The sequence below is a fragment of the Taurulus bubalis genome, assembly GCF_910589615.1.
Source record: "Taurulus bubalis genome assembly, chromosome: 8".
Taxonomy (NCBI): domain Eukaryota; kingdom Metazoa; phylum Chordata; class Actinopteri; order Perciformes; family Cottidae; genus Taurulus; species Taurulus bubalis.
Window position 1 is genome coordinate 17,366,004 of NC_136596.1, and position 24,446 is coordinate 17,390,449.

General features: G+C 39.3%; 1 protein-coding gene across 1 annotated transcript in view; it reads left to right on the forward strand.

Annotated features, from left to right (window-relative positions):
• Positions 1-2,620: 2,620 nt before the first annotated feature.
• Positions 2,621-24,446, forward strand: part of LOC306740680 (leucine-rich repeat transmembrane neuronal protein 4-like) — a gene marked incomplete at both ends in the record, with an annotated part of 42,172 nt that continues 20,346 nt past the window's right edge. Inside the window, 4 exons of the mRNA XM_079222909.1 lie at positions 2,621-2,660; positions 4,747-4,840; positions 5,431-5,480; positions 5,974-7,526. Coding sequence (XP_079079035.1) covers positions 2,621-2,660; positions 4,747-4,840; positions 5,431-5,480; positions 5,974-7,526 — 1,737 coding nt within the window. The remainder of the gene's footprint in view (positions 2,661-4,746; positions 4,841-5,430; positions 5,481-5,973; positions 7,527-24,446) is intronic.

A 24,446-nucleotide genomic window follows, 5' to 3' on the forward strand; every position in this document is an offset into this window, starting at 1 on the left:
CAAACACACAACTGTCGGCTAAACTCAGGTGCTTCATTAAAATTGTATTTGCACATGAAGAACAAACAAGGTACGAACAAACATACCATAAAAGCTTAACAGAAAAACAAACATCCTGAATTACTGAAAAAGTATTATTTATTTACTTCAACGGTTCTATTGAATTCATAGTATAAGTATAGCAGCAAACAACTATTTGGTATGGAACGATATATATATATATATATATATATATATATATATATATATATATATATATATATATATATATTCCTTCTCAGAATCAGAATCAGAAACCGTTTATTGCCAGGAATGTTTGCACAGATGAGGAATTTAGTTGGGCGGAAGGTGCATACATTAGACATTAGACATTCTTTGTGTGTGTTGTATTTCGAGCTTCTCTGCTTTATTTATGTAGTTGGCCATGCATTCATTTGAGTGCATGCACGTTTCTCTGTTATGCCCCAGGCTAGTCCTCATACAGATGATACTGCTGCCCGACCACGTTGTTCAGGAGCATTATGTTAGGAAGAACAGAATAAATTTAAAATAGAAAGATAAGCCACGAACATTAATTGATGACAACATTGAAAACATTATAACCACATGGAGGCCAACATTTCAGTAATGAATTAACTGAGAGCAGATCACCAAATACAATCAGTGGAGTGGCTTTGGAGATAGCTCAGTGCTGAAGCTTGATGCAAATGTGATTCAGCATTAGTGTGTGTACATTTGGTTTAACTGCTGTATGTTTGTTCAGAAAGTAAATACACGCCCTGCAATACATGAACATACACGTAAGGACTCTGCGAGTGTGTGTTTTGGGACATAGCCTTCAGGCCTCTTCTCCCCAGGCCTAGACATGATTGACAGGACTGAGTGATGTTTCCTCCATTGGCTGAATTTACTTTCTCCCATTTCCTGTTTACAAAAAAATTAAATTGGGGTTTCTGTGTGTCATTTAATTTTCAATGTATTTAATTGGTTCTAAATAAATGATTATGTAAACATTTTAACTGTTGTGGCCTTAACTCGTTTAGTTTTCTTCTTTTTTCCCCTAATGGAGAAGAATCATTCTCGGCACAACAACATTGAATACATTTTTGCGATAAAGAAATAACCTCTATGCCCCCTAGTCTTGTGTACAGTGTGTGCACAATGTATTATATATAAAGAAATAATGAAAAAATAAAATAGAAAGAGTTGCAAAAGAAGAACCTCTACATTTGAGAGGCAGGAAAATGACAATATTGCAGGGAACTATTAAGTGGTTGTTTCACGCAGGATTTAAAAGGCAGAAGCCCATTATCAACACCTCTATAATGCACTACTGGCTTCACTGCAGAACTCTGTTTTCTTATGCATGAGAGTGATATTTAAAACGGTAGACTACAATATGACAGTTTGTTAAATGTTGCTGGAGCAAAGACTTAATATTGTGTTTAATGGGGTTTTCTTTGTGAAAGGTGGAGCACCTCTGTTGCTGGTGTTTCACTATGTGAATTAGTATAAAGACATGAGATACTTATCACACATACATTTTTTTTTTTTCCCCCTTGAAATAAAACAGAATACAAATTCAGGTCAGATGACAAACTTTTGTTTTCAATCATTAGAAAACTCCAAGAATCCCCTCAGTGCTCTGAGAATCGTCCACCAGAAGAAGATTGTGTTATACTTTTACTGAAATAAGAACAATGGACAGGCACAATCAACGAAGTGGGATAGGAAACTCCTTTATAGATAGCCTGTAATCAGAGTGAAGGAAATATCCAACCATTGGCATATCAAAAGAGAATAATAGGTAAGTTTATCCAGTACTTCTTCTTCCCCCTTCATTTGAATCGCAGAAGCAGCAGGGGATAAAGTTCCAGATGTTTTGGGATGAGCACTCTTCTCAGAAATATCTAACTGCTGCTTGGATATTTTGTATGCTTAATTTGCCGGGTAATTAACACATTTAGGAGTCAGGGTAAATAGAAGCTGCTTCAAGTCGCTTTTCCGTCTAATTATTTTACTATTTATACATTTAAAAACTGTGTTTCAGTAGGATTCATTATGCTGCAAAAAAGCAGGTCCACCCCTTGCTCTATTATTCAGGGCTCAGTCAGTTACAGACAGTCATTAAAGTTTCATAGGAAGCAATTTGGGTGCTGAGTTATTTGCAAAGTGAGGTGAGTGCATTTGGTGCCAATATGCCGTTGTTGTTGTTGTTGTTTATGGCTGGGGTTTCCATGCTTTTCATGTCAAGATATCACCATTCTGTTCTCTTCAGGGCTTCATATTAAATGCAGTGATGCCTGTGGGACATTATTAAGAACTACAGATAATCATCAAGGAGTCAGGTGGTCACGGTATTCTGAACACAAGACATTTTATTTGGAGCGCTTTGACTTGTGTAGAAAGAGTTAAGTGACCACTCACGATGGACAGACCAGAATTCAAAGTATATTACAAATTACAACCAACTTGGTTCTAATCATAAATATAGGCTACCACAGATATGTGAACTTGTGTTTTTAAGTTAATAATTGTAAGTTTAAAGTGAACTTTATTCAAACTAGTCAGAGTGGAGGTTTGAGTGAGAGCTTGGCAGAGCAGAGCAGGCAGAGAGAGCATGCTGCTGGCTAGGAAGCAGACACAGCTCTCAGATACGGGTAAACGTGAGGAAAGGTGACTCGCGTTAAATTTGTTCGAGGCGTTAGTGCCATGTTGGTAACTGAATAATCTGGCAAGGAATGGAGTGCAGATATACTGCAGGAGCTTGAAGAGTGGACGTGTCTCCGGTGTGTGAGTTGAGTGAAATGAAGGGCCACATCAGATGAGAGAACAAACAGGGGACAGGCAGGCAACATAAGAGGGGACCTAGAGGTTGACAGATGCCATAAATTGCATACTCCTTAAGTGAATAAAATGCGCCCTGAACAATATGAAAGGGTGGAAATATTTCCACATCCACATCCCACATCCATCCAAGCATATCCAAAACACATGATTTTTGATCTTTCAAAAGCGTTTGACAAACTGACATATCATCCATATTTCGGTTAAAACTGGAATGTTTTGTAATGGTTTGATGACTGTAAGTAATGCATTGTGATATGTCACTTTTGAAACAAACCCTTCAGGGTTCCCTCAAGGCTCCTTTATTGGGTCATTCTAATTTACCCTCATATGATCAATCAAATGCTACTGACAAATAATAAAATAAACTTCTTGCACAAGTCTCATACTTTCCAAACATATATGTTGTATTCTAATTTATCTTGTGTACCATATTTAGTCACAGGAGTCTGACAAAGACTCATCCATGCTCAGTATGGAAGCATCGTTAGACCCCATCCACGCAAGGACACTGAAGGAGACGTTCAAAGGGTACAGGGTATGTGCCACTCTTCCAGTCACCTTGGTGTGTGTGAGAGAGTGTGCACACGTTTTTGTACCGTCCTTAGTTAGCTAATTAATTGAACAATAGAAATTAAATCAGTGACTGCAACTAAAGTGCTAGATGCATCAGTTTTATTTTTGTTTCACCGATTTCTCTGTCACAAACTATCTGCGATTTGAGTTCATTAATGTCCATCACAGGTAATTACGCTGCTCATTAAGTACGAGGGCAGAGGGACCCATTAGAAGTGATGACTTCGACCCTGATTCAAAGTCCCATTATGAGGCCTTGAGAGCACCTTTTGTTGACACATGACACAGTTCAGTGTCACAATGCAACAATGAGCTGTGGAAAAAAGACACATTGAGCTTTCTCAACTTTTTTTCTTGGCATGGATTAAAAAATGATATTTAAAACCAAATAATGAGTTAAAGATTTTCGCGCTCTTTCTGGTTACATTTCAAACAATGTGCTTATGGTGATTACAAGTCAAGAAAATATAAGAAAGCAATATAATAATGTTTGAGGGGATATAGCCATCATGTGGATCCGATACCTGTAGACGACAATATACATTATTTTTCTTGCTTGCTACGGTGTACACACGTAGGCTGAGCTGACCTTTTTCATTGAAGGCCCACCTGCTTATGCAGCACTAATTAGGAATCATATAAACGCCGGAGAGTTCAACTATGGTTTCTCAGGCTATGCAATCATAAATATCACATAATATACATTGATACAGTGTGAGGTAAATATATGATATGAATTAGCAATTGGTGCATTACACTTCATGGAGCTGGCACCACAACAGCAAACAGATGACTAATAACAGTTAAGGAAAAACACAACATTTACTCAAAATAACGTATATTGAATTCCTGTACTTTCTGTACTTGTATTTGAGTATATTCATTTCATGCTACAATTCTGTTCCACTGTATGTTTTAGTCATCTACATGCATTTGAGTGACAGTTATTAGTTACTTCAATTAAGATTGTACAACACATAAAATGTACTTCTAAAATATGATCCATTCTTTAAGATTAAACTACCCAATAGTATAAGTATAAATTAAAGATGCATCTGCTGGATAACAACCGGCTGCAGCATCCAAATGCTCCTTAAGTATCAATACATCAGTTAGAATATGAATATCTCATAAGCAAATAATAAGGCATACCAACACTGCTCAGCAGACTAATTTCTGGTTTTGTTTTTGTTTTAAGCCTTCAGTTAGCACGTTGCATAAGATATCTAAAATGCTGAAATATAGGCTGTTCAGAAGCGTCAGTAGATCTTCACAAATATCTAAATGCGGAGTCCTCATTCCTCTGCTTTAATTGATATGCAGGCTCTGTTCACGAGGACAATGGAGTCTACTTTGGTATGGGCCGCGGAGAGTCACTCAGTGACCAGGAGAGGGCATCTCAAGTCCTGAAACGAGCGTCAGTGTGCTTCTTTTAGTCCTAAACCGACATCATTCCTGTTGCTATACAACTGATTTATTCTGGATGCCACGGCCAACGGGTCTGATCCACAGCAGACTGCGCCTTCTCCCTCCACTGCCCACATCTGAATCTGGATACATCCAACTTGTCGGGTTTGGACATCAGTTTATTCCCTCAAATTTCTTCACACCAATTTCTGGTGTCTTTTCTGCCACTTAACCTGGATTTCACAATTGGCGACTTGGTGTTTAAAATGTATTTCCCAGCCTCCCGAAGCATGCGCTCAATAGTTTCATTCTCGTGACTCTACAAGCTTGAGCGCGTCCATCCGAGGGCTTTGTAAGGTGGCGGGCTGAAATATGCATTATCCCGCTGATGTTGTGCGGTAACGTATGAAACTATAGACAGAGGTTGATGAGCATCTCTTGGAGCTACTCACATCTCCGACAGGTGTGCGGCTGTGCGCGAAGCGGATCTGGCTGTCGCGCAAAGTGCGTACATTTTCCGAGCATTCAGCAATCCTGGGTGCGTGTCCAACTACTTGGACCAAACGCCGAGTGCTTCTAACATGTGGATCTCGGACGCAGGCAACAAACAGCCCTGAACATGAGGAGGAGCCGACACCGCGTAAATATGGGTATGTACTCTGTTCCGCAAGGTACTTATGTTCTGCATTTCTGCGCAAAGTCTTCAGTCGTTTTCATAATTACAATTCCCTCAAAGCAAATGTTGCCGGTGTCTTTGCCCCCTGCGGTGTGTGAGTGATGACTGCAGGCTGCGGGATTTGATGGAGGGGTTTTCTCTCCGCAACTATTTGACGGATAATACCTGATGCATGCTGTTATCAATCTCTTTTCCAATGTCTCAAGAAAATGACTTTGACTGTGGTGATGCATGCAAGTGTGTGTCTAGATTCGACATGAACACAGGGATGCAAATGAGGTAGGCTGCAAATAACCCCCTATGTTAACAAATGCCTCAGACCACAGTATGGATTTTACTGTTTGGTTCACAGATTCAGTTTAATTTATTATTTAATTTGGTATTATTCTTTCCTAGTCTGTGTTTATTCGTCCTGATTTGTGCGTGTGTTATGCTCTTAAGTCTATCACTTTTCTGTGTGTCTGCAGGACTTCTCGTGATTTTCAGATGGCTTGTATTCACAGTGGTTGTGCCCGCCTGGCTGCTTGCTGCTCCGAGCAGCATCCGTGAGCGTCCCTGCCTCCCGAGCTGTAGATGTGATGGGAAAATAATATACTGCGAATCCAATGCCTTCCGTGACGTGCCAAGTAATGTGTCTGTAGGCACACAGGGCCTCTCCCTGCGTTACAACAGCCTGATGAACCTCAGAGCCCACCAGTTTGCTGGCCTGAGTCAACTAGTTTGGCTCTACCTCGACCACAATTACATCAGTGATGTGGACGGCCAGGCTCTTCATGGGATACGAAGGCTCAAAGAACTGATTCTCAGCTCGAATAAGATCACACAAATTAAAAACAACACTTTTCACGATGTTCCGAATTTACGTAATCTAGACCTTTCCTACAATAAACTGCAGGTTCTCCAGCCTAATCAGTTTGTGGGTCTACGGAAACTACTCAGTTTACATTTGAGGTCAAACTCTTTAAAAACGGTCCCGATGAGAGTTTTCCTTGACTGTCGCAACCTGGAGTTTCTTGATATTGGCTACAACAGGCTACGGAGCCTCACACGTAACGCCTTTGCCGGACTTCTTAAACTCATCGAGCTTCATCTGGAGCACAACCAGTTCTCAAAGATAAATTTTGCTCATTTCCCTCGCCTGACTAACCTGCGGGCGCTCTATTTGCAATGGAACCGTATCAAACTGCTAACCCAGGGCCTGCCGTGGATGTGGACCTCCTTGCAAAAGCTGGATCTCTCTGGAAATGAGCTTGAAGTGTTGGACCCAAGTACATTTCAATGCCTCCCTAATATGCAGACTCTTAACCTGGACTCCAACAAGCTCAGCAATATGTCCCAGCAGACAGTGGAGGCTTGGATTTCCCTCACCAGCATCAGTCTGGCTGGTAATCTGTGGTACTGTAACCCCAACATATGTCCACTGGTGGCCTGGCTCAAGGCCTTTAAGGGTAACAAGGAGTCTGCAATAATCTGTGCTGGTCCCAAGGAGGCCCAAGGAGAGAAAGTGACCGATGTGGTAGAGACTTATAACATCTGTACTGTGACACCGGCCCCTATCCCCTCAACGACATTGCCCCTCAATGACATTGCCCCTCATGCATTTGAACCAGAGCGGCTGCCTCTCCCCACACAGTTTGTGGTGGATAAGAAGCTGATCTGGAACAGGACAACCTCCTCTATTCCTTCCGAGGCTTCCCCCACCATCCCTCTGCCAGACACTGAGTATGTGTCCTTCCACAAGATCATAGCTGGTAGTATGGCCCTCCTCTTATCTGTGGCTGTAATTCTACTGGTGATCTATGTCTCATGGAAGCGCTATCCCAGCAGCATCAAACAGCTTCAGCAGCGCTCGGCGGTTAAAAAGCGACAGAAGAAGGCACAGGAGACTGAGCGCTCTCTTAATTCACCACTGCAAGAGTACTATGTGGACTACAAGCCTTCACACTCAGAGACTATGGATGTGCTGGTTAATGGGACAGGACCTTACACATACACCATCTCAGGCTCCAGGGAATGCGAGGTATGACCGTTGCCCTACAAAAATCCATTTCCACTGCGAGGCATGAGAGGTAAATTTTCTAACAATCTGCGGAGAAAACTACTTTTTTTCTCCTCTGCTCTTGTCTGTTTTGGGATAAGAAAGCAAGGGTCAGTGCATGGTGACTTGTTTTACAACTTGATGGGTTTGTCCGGTTCCATATGATTACCCAGCTGTTGTTCTGAGTCATACAGTTTTATTGCTAAAATATGATTCCCATTAGCTGAAACTGCAGTCGCAGCTCCTCTCCCCGGAGAACTTACACACAGAAAGATGCGTTATGCACAAAGTAGGTTCATCTTTCCTTCCTGACATAATAGAGCACATTGATGAATCTACGTATTATTAGCCAGCCTATTTATTCACAAATGGCTTGCTGTCCAAAATGGAATGATAACAAAATATAAGATAAGTCACTGTGCAGGGGGTCCTTTCCTATCCTGTGTATTTGCTACAACAGCTGTAGTAACAAATACACAAGTCCTGTGAGTTTTTTTATTTGTTTTGTGCTGTATTTAATATGTTAATATTTACTATCATACCAGCTGATCATATGTCTCATTCTCATTTTCTCCCTCTAGCGATCATGTACTTAAAATTTTTAGTCTGGAGTTTAATTTCCAAAGTTCAGACAGTCACCACAGGGTGGAGAACACTATAAAGGCCTGCAGCCAAATAAAAGATAAATTATGCATTTGTGCTCGATTTCTGTCCGGCTTTAGTGTACTTCTGCAGTTACAAACTTCATTATGCTTTAATCTCAGAAAGATAAAGAAACTATTCGGCTACACAAGTGAGACTTTTGTCCAAAAAGTGAAATTCTTATCCTAAAGCCAGACCCCTTCACTGACTCTGAACCAGTGATACGAGGGATTGAGCCTTGACAGAAGGACTAATCAATTAGCTCATGCTTAATTAGGCAATTGTTTGCCTGTGTAGTCATTTCCCCCCCCCTAAAGCAATGCATCTGTCCTTCTTTGTCCAGCATCTTTTTTTCCAAGTATGGTTAATTGTGATTTACAGGACCTGCTTTGTTAGGAAAGACGTCATTCCACTGGAATCTTACCCGCAACTTTTGTCAGACTCACCTGCTGTGAAGTACAGGAGACATATTTCTTCTGTTGTTTCTGTGAGTGTAGCTCAGAGACAAAGTTTTATCTCACAAACCCGCACAGCTCATTTTCTATATTCCACTTGGACCCTATAAATGATTTCATAACATGTCTTAATTTAATGGATTGCAGTGTAGCACCACTTAGTTTCTTGTAGTGTCCTTTACTGAAGTCACTGGAGAGGCCAGCACAAATATGTGTCATTGTTTTTAGTATTGTCACATACTACGAGGTACACAGGTAGCTAAATCAGTTATTTGTCCGATTATCTGTGGCAGAGCATTTTGTCAAACACACAAGAAGCTTGAGGTGAGGTGGTCGGCTCATCACTCTTGTAGCTTTCATGTGAGAATGTGGCATGGGAGCATTAAATGGCAGACCTAATGGGGCTTTTGCTAGCTGGAATAACTAATAGCCCATCAGAGGTAAGGAGCCGAGACTTCCCTCAGCTTTGTTATTCCTTGCCCTCTACAGCTCAAGAGAGCAGCCTTAGTTGTTAAAAATGTAATGGGATTTTTTTTTTCTGTATGTGTGTGTGTGTGTGTGTGTGTGTGTGTGTGTGTGTGTGTGTGTGTGTGTGTGTGTTCAATTTTGTGCCAAACACTGCAATGTATTGTGCTACAGGACATTCCAAAACACAACTAAGTTGTTATGCAAGTTAGAATGGTATTTTTTATACTTTTAAACAGCTGCAATATTTGATCTAATGCAGTATAATGTTTAAAAGCCATGTAACTGTCATGTAGCATCAGAATTCAGTCTAGGTCTCATTGCAAGACGCCTGTGATGTGCAGTGATACTGTCTAAGGCTATTAGCATCACAATACAGGCTATGCAGCACAATCTCTCCTGATATATGAGAATGCTTTTCAGTTTTATTGAAAGGCACACAGTGGAGAGTGGCAAGAAAGATGTAAGTGATAGAGATATTATGTGAAAAAAAAGCTGCTCCAGGGTTCAAAACCAACAATCAAAAGCAAATGCCCCAACACATGATTTTAGCTATCCTAGATAGCAAGCACTCAGGCTATTAGTTGCATTTTAAATTAGGAGAAAGAGCTTTGTAATTGAAGCCTGTTATCTTCTGCACATGCCCAGACCAACTTGGAGTAAATTTGTTTCTATAGATTTCCTTCAGCACAGATCAGCAAGTTGGCTTCGACACTGCAAACTGAACTCGCCGAGAATGAATTTCGATGAACACTTTGAACTGTGTGGCTCCACGGTCTTCCTGTGGCACATTATTTAAAAAAAAAAAAACTCTCTCCCTTGAATGCCATGCACTTCGGTGCTCACAGAGCAGCTGCAGTGGTGAATGTCCACCCACGGATCGTCTCCTGCAAAGTTAGTTCAGAATATATTCAGTGAAAAGCCCACCGTCTCAGCCAAAGGAGATTCTTGTACTTGGGCAGAATTTGCAGAAATTAATAAGTTGAGGAGATCCTGCTCATAGATAATTAAAGTGGGTTGTGAGAGAGCAGATGAAGTGAGGAGAAAGGAAGGTGCGCCACTGCAGGCGCAACTGATAGAAATGCTGTCTAGACTGCTTGACTAAAAATAACTAATAACTAACTAATGTTCAACTTCACTAATTCTTACAAGCGAAAGGGTCAGGATCATTATAATGTTAATACTCTGATGAGCAAACTAGTTTTTAAAGTAACAATTTAGGCCAGCACAAGCCTTGATCATGCCCTAAGTTGTTTTTATTTCCCTTGCATTCGCACTTTGAAATGTGGCACCCCGCATCCTGCTCCTGGTTATATTCAAAACTAATGGCTCCAATGGATCTAATCAGTGTTTGCCTATTACAAATCCTGCAGCTGTGGGTACATTTTATTCAACAAACATTAGTTTAATTTTTAGGCTCTTGAATATGAGCCCCGTCTTTGAAATGTCACGAAAAAGAAACAAAGATGATGAGCGATCAACATTTTCTGCTTCGACTTGCCAAGATGGCAGCTTGTACTTCATCCGTGCGTAAATGCACAGAAGGCAGGATTCCATCATGTGAAGAAAGTTTGACAGCTTTCAATATTTGTTGTTCACTTGCCAAATAAAGGTTAGCCACATGAGTGGAATGGCCTCTAAAAAAAGGATGCGTCATTTTTTTGACACATCAGTTTGTATGCTGCGGGAAGCATGTACGCATATGTGAGTAATTTATGATAAAATAACTCGTCGTGCTGCGATGAAAGATAACACACATACTGTATATAAAAAAATAATAATCAGTGTTTTTAATAATTCCACAAAAAGGAATATCTGTCATTAATCCTAATTGTTCTTGGTCGTCGTCTTGTTTGGTGGAATTGAAAATTACTGCATCTGCAAGGCTGGATGGCAATGATCCATGGGTCCACAGAAGTATACCACTTATCTTTTATCATACCTGGTGATTTTGTGAAAAATGTACTTTGGTCATCTTCACTCAAACACAACTGCAACAAAATGCAGGGAGGTTCCGCCTTTTCGGTGAATTGGCTGTAATGGCACTTACACATTTTGTGTGTGGAATGTATCACTTGTCATCGGCAATAATATGATTTAAAAAAAGCATACTAAACTCAGAAAATAGATTTGTGAGCACGATCACAGTGGCACAATATGTTTTATAATATTGGTGACTGGTCATGTATATTTATGGAAATTTGACCTTTTTTTCTGATGCAAGTTTCACGTTCATCATTTTCTGCAGACAAGCCAAATAAACTGCTCAGGAGAGCAACAGGCAATCAATGCACGTGTGTGTGTGTGTGTGTGTGTGTGTGTGTGTGTGTGTGTGTGTGTGTGTGTGTGTGTGTGTGTGTGTGTGTGTGAAATATGAAGGTGCTGCTGTTCTCGTAGCTCAAAATCTGGAAAAAGGGGGTGCAGCTAGCCTGGCTTTGTTGAAAGGACCTTTTACAACTTTATTTCTAGGGGGCACAAGTAATAACATAAAAAGTTTACCCAACCTTTACCAAAGACATGGGACCAACACGGCAAGAAAAGGCTGCTTAAGCACTTAAAATGTAACAATGAGTGCCAATGTTTCTGGGAGCTCCACTGATTGTTGAATGAGATTCAGGTGTGGTTGATGAATGCACTGCAAGAGGGGCATAGCAGACACGAAACCAAAGAGACAGCTCTCTTTTAATAAGAGTTCAGAGGAACATTTTTGTGGATGTAACAGTTACAAAAATATACTGAACAACTCCCTCAATAGCTAAAAAAAAAGTTATATCTCGTTTAAATGAAAAATATATAGTAAAAAGCATATATACCTGTGGTGTTACAAGGAGTTACATGACTTTCTTGGACAGGCTCAGTTTGCTTGGCAACCTTAATGATCACAACGGTTTCCAATCCTACAGACTAACTTTCAGTGAGAAAGCAAAAGAGTGTAAGTCCCAAAATGTCAAATGTCTTTTAGGATTTGTTTATAGGGAGGACAGAGGCTAGAGTGTAGTCACACCTGCCTGTGACCAGGTTGCAATAACACAGATAGGGAAACATTTGGTGCACAAAAAGCTGTGCACAGAACACAGACAACTGGTGCCGGAAAGTTATTCAGATTACATTTAACATTGCTTGATGAACCTACAGACTTGTTCTTTGAAAGAAAATGTTGATGCCTAGAATTTTAACATGTGATGACGTCACCATCTTTTAAAACAATGGAATTAACTGAATATTGATCCTCACTGTGAAATACATGCAAACTGTTAAGGCATGGGTTTGCTAGTCAATCCGACACTTTGCTCACTGCAGTTGTCAGTTTGGCTCCAGCATGTTCTGTAGATTGTGCATGGGTTAAAATTACATCATCATACATTTGGATCCTAACATCTGGACATACGTACTTCTGGGAGACCATTGCAATATATATATATATATATATATATATATATATATATATATATATATATATATATATATATATATATATATAAACAATAAATTCACTTTCATTGAAATGAGACAAACTGATCACAAACTACCTTTTCTGCTGATTTAAAAAAGCTATTGAGGATACTAATCAGAATTATCAGATGGATTAAAGGCATCAATATCAAAGACACCCTTAGACTCAGACCCTTTTTGGAAATCGAGTGTTTAAATTAACATAGATTCAGAGACATTTTCAATTGTTAGAACAGGAAATTCATTATTTGCAGGTTTAAGAACTCTTGATCTTACACCAATATTATTGGCCAAACCTTATAGTCATCTAAAAATAATTAATTAAAGCTTGTAGTTGTAGTCACTGTTGATTGTTTGTTCCTCTATAACCAATTTTGAACTAAACTGAAGCTAATTAACTTTTTTTCTCAGCTTTGGCCTGTCTTAGTTTGTTTTGAAACTCCTAAAATTTTATCTTGTGGTAAACTGAAAAACTGCCTTTAAGTCTCTCTTAATTAACCTCCCGAGATGCTCATTTAATCATGGTAGATTATATTTTTTTATGAGCCTGTGAGACCTTTCTGCAAAATTAATTTTTAGTCTCCCTGATTCTGTCCATCATGATATTAGAAGCCGTTCTGTCACCAGACTGCTGAACGTCATTCGAGGACAACTGCTTCAATTTTTCAATTTTTGGTGTAACATAAATACATAAAAAAGTGTTTTCTCTCTTGTCCTTCGAAATTCAATGTTTAGTCCGAGTTTTTACAGTTAAAGTCAGATTATGATATACCCGTTTCCAGATTAAGAGATGTTGTGATTCTTTAGTAAAAAATAACATCTGTGTTTGTGATGGTTGAGTAACCCTGGTTGGGCCTTGAATTATTTGAGCGACATTATACTGATTTGATTTTTCCCCCAGTTTGTTTTCTTAACCAATTCATATTAAAATAACAGTAAATCGATTTAGTCAGATTTTAGTTTGTCATAAAACATGTTAAAATATAATATTAGAATTAAGGGGTTGGTATATGCCAGCAACAGTAACAGACATACTAAACAATAGAGACAGCAATGCTTTCTAAGTCTTGCAAGGAAATAAAATGTCTACACACATTCTCTTTACTTACATTTGTGATATTTCAGTCCTTATGTTACCTTGTTTATATTTCAATTATAATGTTAAGCCTATTAATGATATGGTTCCTGAAGCAAACTCAGTGGTGTTGTTGTCTCAACCTCAGCAAGTGTTTTTTCTTTGAATTCACAACATTGACCATATGTTCTGCACGCAGTATGCTGGGCTCCCCAGTGCTTTCGAAAGGGACGCCAAGGGGTCTGACAGAGCGCCAGCATGTGACCAGTTGGGATGTGGACGTGTTGCCCATTTCGTTCCAGCCAAGGTTGTGATTTCATGCCGAGTTAAAACGTTGCTGTGGGATTCATTAGCACAAATGCACGTAATCAGGCCTCAGACCTATCTTTGGTGTGAAGCACCTCTCAGGTTGTTCAGTGCGTGGGGGGAGATCTCCTCCAAATAAACACCCTGCTATATCAATGATTCTGACTTTTGGCAGATGCGATGTCTGCTCAGGCGAGTAGGTGGAATACATTTAACAACATGATCTGTGCCTGTAATCTAACATGGTTTGTTTAAATGAATATGACAATTCTAGTCTCATAATAATTAATCTTTGGATCTATTCTTTCATGATTTTATTATTCTCATTATGATGTACTAATAGAACATGCCCCAGCTTGCTAATAGCTTAATCTGGCAAAGACGGAAAATATGATCTTCCTCCACGCTTCAACACAGACGATATTGAATTTCACTCTTGGTTTAGATGTACTTATTACAGAATATATACTGCTATTTGTGTCTCTAACTGATCATTACAAACTCTCGAAGACCTAAAGCCACACGTGTGATAGTCGCTGGTAGATCACTGAGAAAACCTTTTGCTGCTCAGAAAAAAAAGAAAGCCATCATTTATTGACCTCCATTTTAAATTGAGGTCAGCATTGATTGACAACATCATTAACTCCGATATGCACTTGATATTGCACAATAACCTGGTCCTTCACTTACGCCCAAAATCAAATTAACTTGTCTGTTATAAACAAATCAGGTGAGTCCGTACATGCACTGTACTGTATAATATATTGTAACAAAGAACTCTTGAAATTATTAAATGGAATTAGAGAACCCATTTTTACCCAAACTAATTTGGGTAAAAATGAAAAAGACCACTGAGATAAAAAAAAACTAATTCACCCTTTCCCATCACACAATCTCTAGTGGTCCTCAGCTCCTGCAGCCACACATAAACCATGATGAATATTTAATGGCTTATTAAACTTCTCTTCTCTTTTGTGTTCAAGGCCATCTTCCGGTAATGGTGAATCAGCGGAAACCAGTTTTTTGTTAATTTGAAGTATGTTTTGATGGAAACCCTCTGTTAGATACTGAAAAGCTCACGTTTCACCCAGTGAAAATTGCTGGATGTGTTACTGAAAACAAGGGTTGGGCTACAGCAATAAAGTCTCCAGCTGTGCTAGAAGCATGGTGAAGCTGTACTCAGCTGTGCTTTGAGCTAAACACTACCATGCTCACAATGAACATGCTAACATGCTAATGTTCAAAATCTTGGTTTAGCAAGTTAGAATGCTAATATTTGTTATTAGGATTCATCTTCAGGGGACAATAAATCCACACAATGTCATGACAAGCCATCAGATAGCTGTTAAGATATTTCAGTTTGAACAGACCTTACCAGCTGTTTTACATTATATATATATATATATATATATATATATATATATATATATATATATACATACATATAGACTACATATAGACTGCTATATATGTATATATATATATATATATATATATATAATCAATGCACGTGTGTGTGTGTGTGTGTGTGTGTGTGTGTGTGTGTGTGTGTGTGTGTGTGTGTGTGTGTGTATTAATTAGTGCTGGGCAAAGTTGAAAACATTTCATTGATCAATCTCATGATTTTTCTGTGATTAACAGCGATTAATTGCATCATGCGCAAAATTCAGTAATGAATGAAAAACTAGTATATTGCACGCTTTTATTTTAAAGTAATGTTATCAGAACAATATAACAGGCACTCTCGGAGCAACAGCAAGTTAACATACGGTATATAAATCTGTTTTCTTTTTTTGTCTTTTATCAGGGAACAACATAAACAGTCTGTTCAGTAGTAAGGGTCCCCTGTGAGGTAAAGTGGTCTAGCACAAAAAGGTACACAGCTGGAATTTACTGTGCAGGGGACTTTTTGGTCTGATTTTGTAGTCTGTAAAGCCTACTCCTTCTTTTGTATGTTCAATTTGTTGCAGTTCTAATTCAGCAGCCTCTCAAATGTTCTGCCTGAGTTTGTGGCTCTTGAACATTGTGACAGTATTTTTTATTTTGCTTTCAATAGAACACATAATTGCCTAAAATGTCATAATTCCTACAGACGAATGTAAACATAGGTCTTTTGGGGGCATTTGTTAAAACAACTGATACTGTTTTCATAGGACAATCATTTATTTTGGGAGGACAGTCTATAGTCTTAAATTGTCAATTTCCAGTCTTATCTGAGCAATTATTATAAATGCCTTAAAGGAACTACTTTATCAAGCAATTGTAATGCTCTGCTTTTTGAAGATATTGCTTTTCTGGACTCAGTTTGTTGTTTGAAGATGTAATGTTTCATCCACTGCAACATTTCAACTTCAGGGGTGAACATAGTTTTGGTGTCAGGCGCACAATTTCACACCGGCATTCAACCCTCCATCATAAAAGAGAAATGTATTATAGAAGAGGCACGGAAACCAATTTCTCTGCTGACAGCTGCTTCAACAGACCACAATGCAATGCAGACTGGTGATATGCTGGGGTTTGAGTGAGGGGTGTGACTCTTTTGACTCACTATATGCTATTACTGTATACTCCGTCAACAGAACCATTGCCAAAGCAACAAGCTCTACCTCACTTCTCTGCAGGACATTGTTAACTGAAGTAGAAACAGGTGTGGCGACGAGTTGAGGGAAGTTGGGTATCCAAAAAATTATGTATATCACCTCAATGCTAAATCACTTCTGGCATGCACTGAGCTCCGCAGATTGATAATGCATAACAGTGTAAGTGAATCCAAGAGAAGATTTTTCCATTAAGTCTTCAGTCTGTCTTAGAGCCAAGGAACAAAAGAACTATTTAAATTCTCGGGGAGTCGGACCAATTGTTCCCTTGAATTTCTTATAACTTCTCAGAAATATGAATCCCATATCGAGTGTCCTATTATGGCATATCTAACAATCAGTTATCACAAGCCCTAGATTCCCTCAGTTTAAAAATGTTCAATCTGTTACATTTCTGCTTTAATAAGACATATCTAGCATTTTATGAAATGTCGGACGTTGCGGAGAGAGAAAAATACATGAAAATGTTTGACATAACATTTTATGCAGTTTTATGCTCACAGCTGCAACGTACATGTTTTAACTCAGCTAGAAGCAGTCCTTGCCTATTTAGCCCTTAATTTTATTATGATTAATTTACACTTTCATTCACTGCTAAATAACTTGAGAGTGATACTTAAGAGAATAATGTGTTGACTTGGCGAATTACAACATGTCCCACTATTGGTGGACTGCTGTTTGTAACTCCACCTCTGCATAAAGAAAGGACAGTTTCTTATATCTCTTTCCGGTAGAAAGGATTTTGAAGTTGGAAGTCAACCTCAAGAATAGTATTGTGATTCCCCCAGAAACTAAAGCCCCCTCATCATGTAGCTACACTGTCTTAGTCTATCTGATGGGACAACATGGTGAGTCAGTGAGCACAAACTGAGAACGATGCAGCAACTCTGCCAACTTCTCATTCTCCTCACTGTGAATTGCCTGTCAGGCAGCTGCATGTGTTGGAGGGAAATTTACTGCTATTTAGAGGTGTTACTATACTGCTGTGTGCTCTATAGCCACGGCTGACATAATAGATATTTACTAGGAAAATAAACTGTTAAAGAAACAGTTAAACAAGGCCAAGCATCCACACACATGCTAGCAGCACTGTGAGGCTGTACTTGAGAGCAGCAGTGCTTTGGGCTAAATTATGTCAAAATTTAAATTTGGCGGAGGTGGAAATGTTTGTGTATCAATAAGAGCCAAATGCAACAAAGTGCAATGGAAACAGACTTAGCAAATAAATCATCACATACATGAAGCATGTCACTTAAACATCAGTCCTGCTTCTCCTCATTGGAAAGATGAAAAGATCAGATCTGTGATGTGAGGTTTGTACTCTCTTCTTCTGCAGTAGTTAAATGTAACTAACTATATAATTTGTGAAAATTTCACATGAACAGTAACTGCATTAAGTTTCTGGGATTTCAGTTCAAATTTATGAGACATTTGAATGGAAACTTGACTAATGTAAGTGCTAACATTACAATGCTTAGCAGCTCTAAAATATTCCATATTCACAGTTTTAGCTCAGTCTATTAGCAGCTTAACGCTAGCTGATTCACGCTTTACACAAAGTACAGCTAAGGCTAATGGGAATGTCATTTAGCAAGTATTTGGTATCCAACCAAAGTAGTTGTGACCTGATAAATGAAAAGTCATTAGGATTCATCTGGGGAGCATACAATGTTTCTACAAAATTTCATGGTAATAAATCAAACAGTTGACGAGATATTTTACTCAAATAACTCACATGGTGGCGCTAGAGGAAAAGTCAGGATCATGTGTAGTCATTTGGATTTATCATCTGGGAACATGAGATTCATGTTCCCAGATGATAAATCCAACAATTTGAGCCAATCCGTTGTATAGATGTTGACATTTTACTGGATCAAGGTTTGGCCTTGACATTTGATAAAGTGGAGAATCACTGTAGTCAGAAGCATTCCTCCACTGTGTACCATCTGTACCGAATGGAATATTTGCTGCCGTGTAATTTGTTGTGACATGTATTGTGCACAGGTAGAGGAAGACGAGGGATTCATCTCTCCGTTTTCCCTCTGTGTGCCAAGGAATCCATTTTGAATCAAACAAAATGGGTCAGCCCTTTGTTCTAGTAGAACATTGTTACTTGCCCCATGTGAAAGGCATGTAATACGCTCTGAACTGCGGGGTGGTTCAGCAATCAAAATATATAATGCTTTTTGGATTTTAGTGAGTAGCATCAGGCAAAAAGTAACGTAAAATCTCACACCATGCTGGGCAAAATGACAGTAAATGTGTTAATTCACAGAACACAAAAACAACCCTACCTACACAATGCAGTATGTAGGGCAGATCATCCGGTCAGGATTATATGTGCTCTGACTGAGCAGAATATATACAGACCTCATCTGATTTCTTTCTCTTCAATTCTCCATTCCCCAAGTACCATACTCCATGTTTTAGTGCCGCATCTTTTTTCACCAACATCCTCCTATGCCCATGCTTCCTCAGTCAGTGAAAAACATAAGCAGGTCAACAAGTCAGGTAACCTGCAGTAGGTAGAAAAACACAATGTGATGCTTTTCTTGACAGTATACACTTAATCTTGTTTTGGTTAGTGACAAGAAATATGTTAGACATTTTGCAGGAAATCAAAACAAGGAACTCATGAAATAAACTGACAAGAGAGCACCAGAATTAGCTTTTTTTTAAAGCAAATTTGTCATTGTACCCTGCAATCAAATTAACTTGGGTGTTACATATTGAGATAAAACATTTTTTTTTAAGATAGGCCAGATTATATTGAGAATATTGAGGTATGTAAAGGGGACTTAGTTATGAGGCAAAATTATGTACGTATTATGTATGCGTGTCATCCATTATTTCTCTGCCACTCAAAAGGATGAAACAGTATTGCTGAGAACCCCAAGACGGGACGTTTTGCCTAATGTCATGGCAGGTGTATCGCTCAGGACCCAAAGAAGCAGTATTGAGTGGGAAATTGATGGGATGAGCATTTGCTGAGGAAGCTGCAAGTCGTAAAACCACAGGCCAACCATAGTCACTGCACTATTCATGATAATATTCAAAATATGCATTCGATTTGGAGTCTTACTAATAAAGTTAATAATCAGTTCTTTAGAAGCTCTTTGTGACACCAGAGAAGATACATATACACATTAGAAGCTTCCAAGCCCTGCATGGCAGTCAAAACTGTCCAGTCAATGAGATCTCCCAGTATAACTTAATGTTTAAAGCGCTTGGGTTAATTTGTAAAAGACAGTGTGAACATCAACCGGACCTGATCTAAAATGCAATAATGAATACTTTGTTCCTTCCTTGTGTCCAAACCAAATGAATCAAACTACAGGTGTGAAAGCGCCCTGTGTGCTACAGTTTTGCACAGTTTGTTCTTCAAACTAAACAACAAAAATACAGTCATTGACTTCCATAGCTGCAAAATCACTGCAACCGTTTTAATGTTTTAATTGTGACTGTACAAAAACTATTGTACTGGTCTCCCTGTCCTGGTGGGCTCACCATTCATTGTTCTCTGGGAGCCACAAGGAACACCAGTAGGTTGAACCTGAACAAACCCTTGAATGTGATTATCACAACATATTCTTTTGAGTCCTCATCCATTAACAGTTGCTGGTAGTCGTGGCTCCCATCCAGCTTTGTAAATGTCCTCCAGTGAAAGAAAAATTGTGGTTTGGGTTAAAATAACAGCAATGCTAAGGTTAGGGAATCTTCATGTTACAATAATAACTATGTGGTTAAAATTAGGGAGTGATGGTCGTCATGATATAAAAGAAAAAAAGAAAATGTCACTCATGATGCAGAGCTCTGTTTCTCTGAGGTGGACAGACTCCCACATCTACTGCATATATGGGATCAAATTCTGATGTAACAAATTTAAAACACAAGAGACCAGCGTGCAGGGATACAATATGTTCTGCAGAACATTGCTGCTGCAGATAAATCAGTGGGTGAGATTATCTCTGGAGCCAGGAGGAGAGGCATTTCATCAATTGGAGATCAGGACTTTGTATTGATCTTGCAGCTCATGCATGTTTGACATAACTGAAACCTCTCCCTGTTTTTGGTGACTCTTGGCTCTCCGTTAATCCCCATTTCCATAGAGCTCAGATGTGTGAGCCTGCTGCAGTGGCACTGAGAGGTGATGTTCTTCTGTGTCTTTAGTGTAGTAGTCACTGCACACAAACTGTCCTCATGCACATCATTTCCAGCCTTTTTTGTGTATAGCTCATCATTTGACTCAACCCTGATTTTGTGATATGCAAATCAAACCCAATCTACAATTGCAAATGTAATCGTCCATATTAAAGCAGTTTGATTCAGAATGTAATGTCTTCTTGCTAAAGATATTATAGAATCAATGATGGAAGCTATGTTTTGCTCACAATGTATTTTTAGTTGTAATGTTTTCTGCTATCCGCTACAGCAATACAGCAGCACACTTTGTAGAATGTCCTTTTGCTCTACATTTTGGTTTCATGCTTGACTTAGTGGAGAACGGGGCTTCATGCATCAAGTGAGCAGAAAAACAAGGCTGCTGGTATGAATCAGTACGAGCAGCAGCATTTAGTTCAATCGGCATTGCATCAACCCACAAGTCAAAGAGTAGCACATTCAAACATACTGCTGGAGTCATGCCCGGCTTGACATCTCTTCTACAGCTTACACACACACACACACCCCAACACACACACACTGACACAGTGGCATTCATTACCAAAGAGTTGTGTGAATTGAACATGGTGGCGGTTACGTCCGACAGCAAAGGGAGGAAAACAAGTTTCATTGTGGAAATGATGAATAAGTCATCATCTGTTTGTCAGCAATTTGCAAGTCAGGCGACTGGCAATGGCCTTTTTTTCCAATTCAGTGACAATTACCGCAACAGATTCTGGAAACCCATGACAAGGACTCTAAAGCAACCCCTAAAGCGTGCGTGTGTATTGGCTGACACCACATCATGATCCCCTTAATGTACTTGAAAGATGCTGAATGGAGAGATTTTTCAGTCTCATGAATTTTTCTCTTAGTTAACTTTTATATTACTGGTTACAGTCACAGAAAGGCTTCTCAAAGTCAATTATGGAAGCACTAGTAGGATTACAATAAGTGCACTTCATGGTGAAATTAATTTTGTGGTAATAATTCAGATTTTGCATAATGTACAGGACTTAATTACATTCTGAATTGTTGAGGAACAAATGGACAAGAAGAACTCTAACTATCGTGATATGACTGCAAAATTGGAGAAAATAAAATCCTCAAGTTGAACTTCCTGACATCTCAAAATTACCTCCATTAATCATACCTTATGTGGAAGCCAACAACCATGGGCTCTATTAACAAGAATCAATGATGCAGGTTATCAGGTTCCTGAAAAACCTCAGCCGACCCCCTCAACACGGCGGCGCATCGGCAGGACACCAGGCTACGCTCAGATCACTGAACTTCTCACCCTGTTATGCAAAGTGAGCCCAACCCCTCTGCAAAGGAATCTCATCTGGCAGCTAGTGCCAGTAATGGCAACGTTTTAGGCTCTGAGGCTGAGGTCTAGAACAAAGATCCACTCGTGAATCCAAAGCTTTTTTTTGCAGCTCAGCTATTTATTTAAGTCTTTCTATGTTACCTAAACATAAGCATTCCTTTATATTCTTAGCAATAGCACAACATTAAGATGAACAAGAATGCAAACATAATGTGACATCCATGTTTTATTGTTAAGCTGCACTAAATGTTGGTATTGATCCTATCAGAGTCAGTGTTATTTATATAGATACAAGTGGCTTAGCAACATAGGGATTTTCAAATAGAACAAAAAAAACATTTAAATTTGCTGAGACACATTCTGAAACTGACAAAGCTACATAAAGCGATTTCGATCTCTAGGAGGCAGAACATTGTGTACAAAAATATTCCCTTATTCATTCATGTATTATCTGTCATTACAATATACTTTTCTTTTTCAAGAATATATTTGACAATTTCTTATTAAATTAAATAGAGAGATAAGAGCTATTTTGTGTGACCTTGAATATGACTCAAGGAATTGTACATGTAATCAGATTTTGTTTGCATCAATTTGTAGTCCATAGTTTTAAAGAGCTTTAATCCAGTGCTAATACACTGAGTAGTTTAACCTTCCTACAGTGTAACAGATGTGGTAAGGACCCAGAAGCAGTACGACGGACACACGGAATAGTTTAACCAAGTTTTATTCCAGGCAGAAGACAACAGGCAAACAGTCTCATATCAGCTCCCATGGTGAAATCCACTGGGTGGAACTCCAATGCATCAGAGGAGAAGGCAGACAGAAATCTGGTCGGGGAGAGAAGGTTGAGTCGTTTACCGGGGCAGAGGCAAGGCCGAGGAGGAGTCCAAACAGGCAGGGTGGCCACGTGAAAACAGTCGGAAGGTAAACGCAGGAAAGTCTGGCATAATGCGAAGAACAATCTGGCAGTGAGTGTGTGTGAGACTGGGGTTTCAATACCAAAGGTAGGAGGCGCATCAGAGTGGGCAGGTGAGAGTGATTGAGCTGATGAGGTGGGTGTGACTAACAGGTGCACTGAATGAACTGATTAGGGAGTGAGAGATAGAATGTCAGGAGAGAAGGGAAGCTGAACTGTGACATATAGTGAGAAGTAAATTGAGATATCAGACACTCATTAATTATTATCATTTCCATCCTCACTCACAGATGGAGTGTTCCAAAAACTGTATTGCATTGTGTAATTGTTAATAGAAATTAATAAATGGCGGTCAGTAACTCCAGTCCACAGACTTTATTTTGCATATGTTTACATCCATCAAATATTCTAATAAAGATGAATGTTCCACTAATATTCCCATTTACATGCAGCAATGCATGTTCTGAGTAATGTAAAACGCCCCCCATGCCGCATCCTCATCACCGGGGCCAGCGAATGCCACTGACGCCATTCTCAGCTGTGTTTGACAGGGGTCAATGCCCACAATATAGAAAAGTGGAAAGACAGGAGCCACTTGTTCCGAATTTTCTTATTTAAGCACAATATTGGGGCATATGGAACTAATTTGCTATATACAACGACTACATGGTATGTATACAACTTGAGTGTTAAGAGTTTTTGGAGGCGGGGGGAATTACTGCCTCAACATCTGTGTATGACTTTGTATCTAATCAGTGAAGATAAGAACATTGTTGGTGCTTTGTTGTCTCTTTTCTCTCTGACCGTTTAACAGCAGTAAATTTACAAGAGCTGGACCATATTATGAAAATATGTCACACTGAATAGTGTGTTGTAGCAAACATAATAACAAACAGCACTTCTCATATTCAGTAATGAGCTTTTTAGAATAAATCAGTATTCACACACCCACACCCAAACACACGCTCATGTTCTTATCACTCATGGGGACATTACATTGACATTAATTTCCTTAAGACTTACCGTTACCCTAACTGCTACCCTAACCCTAAGGTGTCTAAGCCTTAGGGTTAGGCCTCACCTTACCCTAACCTTAAACCAAGTCCTCCTCTTAAAACATATGGATTTATGTCATGGGGACATGGATTTTATTCTCCATAAGGAAGTCGAGTCCCCACAATTTTACTCTATAAACAGAAACATGTCCCCAGAAAGCAGGTAAAACATACCCAGTGCACACACTCACACACTGGCATACTCTCCTTCTGTTTTGGAGTCATCAACGCACCTGGCTTGGTTTCCGTGATTGTGTGGGTATGTGTAGTGTACACTATGTAGTGTATGATATCACTTAGGCACGTGTGTGTGTGTGTGTGTGTGTGTGTGTGTGTGTGTGTGTGTGTGTGTGTGTGTGTGTGTGTGTGTGTGTTAGTTTTTTTTTTATCTCAGGGCTACGGTGAAGTCAGCCCTGTCAGCCCAAACTGTGTTCATCACCTCCT